The sequence below is a fragment of the Erpetoichthys calabaricus genome, chromosome 2, assembly GCF_900747795.2.
Source record: "Erpetoichthys calabaricus chromosome 2, fErpCal1.3, whole genome shotgun sequence".
NCBI classification, from domain to species: domain Eukaryota; kingdom Metazoa; phylum Chordata; class Cladistia; order Polypteriformes; family Polypteridae; genus Erpetoichthys; species Erpetoichthys calabaricus.
In genome coordinates, this window is record NC_041395.2 from 28,636,835 (window position 1) to 28,642,834 (window position 6,000).

Consider the following 6,000-nt stretch of genomic DNA (forward strand, 5'->3'; position numbering starts at 1 on the left):
ATGAGGTGGCTCGGGCATCTGATCAGGATGCCTCCTGGACGCCTCCCTGGGAACCGGGAGGAGGCCCCGGGGAAGACCCAGGACACGCTGGAGGTACTATGTCTCCCGGCTGGCCTGGGAACGCCTCGGGATTTTCCCGGAAGAGCTAGAAGAAGTGGCCGAGGAGAGGGAAGTCTGGGCATCTCTGCTCAAGCTGCTGCCCCCGCGACCCGACCTCGGATAAGCGGAAGAGAATGGATGGATGGATGGATGGATGGATAGATTCAAAATTGGTAAAAATGCATCGACTTCAACTAAATGCAAATTCTGATAAAATGTGTTAAAATTTCATTTTAACATATACTGATTTGATTAAACTATTGTTATTGTATAGACTTTTGATAAAAGTACAAGTTCATTTTAAAATTTTTAAGTTTAGTTTTATGTTTAATGTTACTCAATGGTTTGTATGCCACAACAACATTGCTACTGCCTTTAAAACCTGGACTTTAACAGGCTAGGGTGCTAACAAGTAGCCTGATGATTTCGGGTGGTATCTTGCATGTTGTGTAGTTTCGATCAACATCGTATATACAGTATACAAATGGAGGAGTCAGAGTCGGTGGTACCATAAATTGGAGTTGAAGGTTTTGTGTACCAACTCCATGGCCCTGATTGACGGTTCAATTCCCACTACTGACACTGTGTGACCATGATCAAGTCATTTCACCAGCCTGTACTCTAATTGGAAATACAAAAGAAATGTAACCAACTGTATCTCACATATTTTAATTCACCTTGGGTGAAGGCATGGGACAGTAATAAAGTAATAATATTACTATTATTATTAATTCCTTGAGACTGTGCACATTATTTAAAAACAGGTAATACATTCAATCCTCACCGACAATTTTCCTGTATGGCCCCAACCATATACCTTCACCTGAAATGATTAATATTGTGGAATTAAAACAATTATCAGACTGCTCCCCACCATCATGCGATGGGTTGTAATTTGTACACTCCACTTTTCCTCCAATCATCCCCAAAAACTTTCAGGTTTGGTTAGCTGCAGACTCCACTGCAAGCATACGTGTGAATCGGCCCTGCAATGGCCTGGTGCCATGTCTAGAGCTAGTTTCTACATTGCACCCTGCCTGCATTTCCCTGTGACCATGAATTGAATTAAGCAAGTTTAATTGTACAAGTCAAAGCTCTTTTGAGTGTGTTTCAGAGAAGTCAGCTATAAAAAAAATAAAGGTCAGATTTTCAATGCTCACTGTTGACAGTGTATGACCCTAAATTTGAGTAGGCACTGCTAAAGTAAAAATAAGGAAATTACATTATAGAAGATTAGAAAAACTGTTACGAAAACAGGCCAGTCACCCCAACAAGCTCATCCATCTTACTCATCTAGAGTGTTCAAAATAACATTTAGCTGAGATCTTAAGTTCCCTAAAGTCTTGCTCTCCACCACACTACACGTTAATTTATTCCTTGCGTCTGTTTCTTTATGTGAGGAACAACTTTCTAACATTTGTGAGAAATCTGTTCTTAACTTTCCATCCGTGTCCCCATGTTCTTGATGCGGAGTTTTAAGTAACAACTGAGATCTACTGTACTAATGCCTTTCATATTTTTAAAAACTTTAGCTAAGTCACCTCTTAATCTCTTGCTTACTTAAACTGCAAAGGTTCAAATCCTTCAATCTCTCCTCGCAGCTCATGCCTCCTACTCCCAGAATCAGCCTAGTGCCCCTTCTCTAAAATTTCTCTAGTGCTGCTATGTATGTTTTGTAACATGGAGACCAACATTGAACGCAGTACTCCAGGTAAGCCCTCACTTGTGAGTTTATTCAACTTAAGCCTAACCTTCCATGACTTGTCTTTCAAATGTCGTGATATGTCGCAGAAGATCCTATTAGCTTTCGTGGATGCATCTAACTGGCTGTAGAGAGTGATGGGTCCTCTATGACTCCTAGGTCCTTCTCATAAGGTGTACTTTTAAGTTCTCAGATCTCCCATTGTGTATTCAAAACTAAGATTACTCTCCTCTGCACGTAAAACTGAATTTTGCATTTACTCATATTAAATATCATCTGTCACAAATGTGCCCAAGCTTATATGTTGTCCAAGTCGCATACAATTTAGCTGACTCCACATTATCTGCCCTTCCACCCAGTTTGGTATTATTTGCAAACTAAATCAACTTGTTTATTATATTCCAAATTATTTCCGTATATTAAAATAAGCAGCATTCACAGCACTGATCCCTGAGGGGGTCACAACTTTAAACATCATCTAATTCTGAAAAATATTTGTACCTGTGCAGACGTGTGTTGTAACATGAGTCTATTAAATTCAGCCTATGTGACCATGCGCAAGTCAATCAGTTGGATCATTGTGCTTTGTGTAAAGGTTTATAATTATTTACTTACACAAAGGCGCCATATAAAATTAAGTTTCAATGCTTATTACCCGTGGTATAAAAAGCTGCCATTATGATCGAATTAGATCAAAGAAACTACAAAAAAAAACAAAAAGTTCGACTCACCAAAAGAAAGTATTGGTCCCATCATCAAAGACTTGAGGCCCCGCTTGCTTGCGGAAACTGTTCTCCCTGGAGAGCTGCTTGGAGGCCCTGACCCTGGGGGCATCACCAGACTTGGACACCCCCACATCCATAGATCCATTCATGTGGTCCTCAGATAAGCATTCCGCGGATGGCACGCCGCTTTTCTTTTCAATTTTAGTCATTCTGAGCCTTCGGAAGAAACGATCAAGAAATATCCACTCCACTCAGAGAAAAAGAAAGCCGCTTTCACGTGGGATCCGCTGCCTCCTTCCAGTTACAAGGAGTCGGCTATCAAATGCCGATAAGCCTTGTCTGTTTCCAGCTCTTTTAACCTCTGTAACGGCCGCACGCAATGTCCGTCACTCGGTCGTTTTGTCACACCAAGGTCCCCAACTCGCAGGTCCACACTGGCGCATTTCTTACTGGGCATGAACGTCTCCCCTCATTTAAAAGGGCGTCGCTCCTCTGTATCTGTCCTACTGCTCTCGATCTAGCGGAGTCGAGCTCAGGACTTCGTCTACAGTGTGCACCGCACAGATGAAGGCATTCGCCTCACGCTGCCAGCCGTCAATTACACAGAAAAGTTACAAAAGCCGGGCAAGCGTCCCGCATGACGAACACAAAAACGGAGGACTGCGTCGGAGGTGCCTCTGCATCACCAGTCTGCCTGGGAAGAATGCTGCGTCTTGGTCGCATGGGTAATTAGCAGGTCGCGCTGACTACACACAGGGGGAGGAGAGTAACGAAGGTAAGGTCAAATTTAAAAATGAACTGTTAGTTCAATCCAGCCAAACCCGTATAAGCCGTCCCAGAGGTGTCTAACAACAGGGAACACGCTACTCCACAGCCAGCATCGGCGTGTTCTAACAGTGTGCGCACAGCACGACGCACTCACGCTTCACCCGTCAGCTGTTGTCACTTCCGAGCGCTGTGCGCGTCACAGGCAGCAGAGCGCTTGTCGGTCCGCTAATAGCCACTTAGGCAGCCGTTCCGTAAACAAATGCATTTAACTTGTAAACGCCATGAATGTCAGCCTACTGAGAGATTCGATATGTACATATATATCTCTGGAAAAATATTTGTTTAATTCACAAAATACAGGCCTAAAATCCATCATTTTATAGCACTTCTATATATTTGCATAATACCGCCCTATATGTCCTAATCACGCCCTCCAGTCTCTACTAGAGATAAAGCGTGCAGTTAAACCGCCGCTCCTATCTCGATTAGCGTAAGTAGGCGTGGCAAATCAAAGTGAGGGTGAGTTATGACGTTTGCAGGCGGAGCTTAGAGACTGCACTGCCCGTGAAAGGCGGCATACCTAGGATTAGAGAAACTATGCAATTATTATTATTATTATTATTATTATTATTATTACAAATTTTCCTTAAGGAAGCGTGTTCAGAAAGTAGCGCCCGTTTGAGTCTCAATAGATATACATGGAGTCAAGTGGGTTTAATGTCGTACCATGTATATTGCAGTACGTGCGCAGGACCGCTGTTCAACATACCGTATACATAAACACAGGGACAAGTGCAAGATAAGTAAATAACTATACTATACTATACTATGAATTGAAAAATAAATAATAGGTATTTTAATATATAGTAATACATTGAAATAGTAATAAAATAATAGTAACAACTAATAATAAAAACTACAAGGAGCAGATGTGAGGGGAGGAGGGCAGACATTGGGGGCACCAGAACTCAGCAAGATGTTGCTGAAGATTGTGAAATTGACGCAGGTCTGGGGTTGCCCTGCCAAGATGGTTCTCACCATCACTATCCTGTATTGAATAGGTAAGCAAATTAATGTCTCCATATATATATATGGAAGCACTATATATATATAAAAAGTTAAAGTTTCTTCTTCTTTTCTACTTTTGAGGTGTATGTGTCTGATCAACCTTCTCCATACAGCTCAGTCCTGCACCTCCTCCCCTGTCAGACCTTTTTCCTTCAAGTCTTCCTCATCTATTCAACTCCACTTCAGTCTCCCTCCCTTTCTCTTACCCTATACTTCCATTCTTATCACTCTGGCCCATGTATTCTTTATCTCTCCTCATCACCTGTCCATACCACTTCAGCCTAGTTTCCTTGTACTTTTTCAGTTATCTCTCCCACTATTGTTGTACCTTTGATTGTCTCATTTCTTATTCTGTCCTTTTTTGTAACTCCACACATTGATCTCAACATTCTTTCTTCAGCCACACCTAACTTCTTCTCCTGTATGGAGGTGGATCTACTATGAAACTAATGAAGCTTAAGCTTCATGGCCCCTAATCCCAGTAGGTCCTCAAAAGTAACTTTAAATTTTCAACCCCCCCCCCCCCCCCCCCAACTGAAAACAACAAGCTGTAGCAAATTTTTATTCACACCAGTGACTTTGTCACGTGAGATAATCCAGAACAGCAATTTTAATCAATATCTGAGATGTAGTGGTTAATTAAAAAAAGTGTGTAGTGATCATGGAACAACCCCACTGAAGAATATAACAGTAGTTACTCAGACCTTGTTGCTGGCTGTGAAGGTACCCCCATAATCAAGCTTCAGGCTCCCATATATGTAAGTCCACCACTGCTCATGCGCTCCCTTTACAGCCTCAGCTCCATACATCATTGCTGGTCTTACAGCTGTCTCAAAAACCTTCCCTTTAACTTTTGCCTTCACTCTCTCATCATACCATACTCTTGATACTCAATTCTCCCAATTGTTCCATCCACACTGCACTCTATGGGTTATGTCTGCATCTAATTCTTCATCTTGGGCTACCACTGATCCTAGATATTTAAGTTTATCCACTCTTTTCAATAGCTCTCCCTGAAAGCTAACTTCTGAATTCTGATCTTCATTAATCCTCATTTATTCTTTCTTCTTCCTATTTATCTTCACTCCTCTCTCTTCCAAAGCCCTTTTCCATTCTTCCAACTTCCTCTCCGCTTCATCCTTTCTGGTGCTGCACAACACAATGTCTTCAGCTACCAAGTAGTGTGGTAGACAGTAAAAATATAGGGACTTTCAAAACTCAACCTGATGTTTTTTTGGAAGAAATAAAGTGATAGGACTGGCAAGCTTTGTTGGGCTGAATGGCCGGTTCTCATCTAGAGTGTTCTAATGTTCTAATGTTCAGCAAAAAGCCTGAAGCAGGGGGATTATTTGTCTTTTGTCCCACCAATCAACACATCCATAACCAGATCTACTTTTAACCTGAGTCCTCACTCCTTCACACATATCCTGGACACTCCTCATATACATTTCTGTTACTTCGTTTTCTCTCTTGCACCTCCAGATCTTTTGATGTGACACTCTGTCATAAGCCTTCTTTAAATCAATAAACATCATATCCAAACCTTTTTGTTTTTCTCCATACTTCTGCATCAGCTATCTGAATACAAAGACTGCATCCATTCTTTCTCTCCCTGGCATAAAACCAAACTGCTACTCC

General features: G+C 41.7%; 1 protein-coding gene across 1 annotated transcript in view; it reads right to left on the reverse strand.

The window, feature by feature from the left end:
* ptdss2 (phosphatidylserine synthase 2) overlaps nucleotides 1-3,566 on the reverse strand; it is a 259,128-nt gene extending 255,562 nt beyond the window's left edge. Inside the window, exon 1 of the mRNA XM_051923613.1 lies at nucleotides 2,533-3,566. Coding sequence (XP_051779573.1) covers nucleotides 2,533-2,735 — 203 coding nt within the window. The 5' untranslated portion in view covers nucleotides 2,736-3,566. The remainder of the gene's footprint in view (nucleotides 1-2,532) is intronic.
* Nucleotides 3,567-6,000: the final 2,434 nt, after the last annotated feature.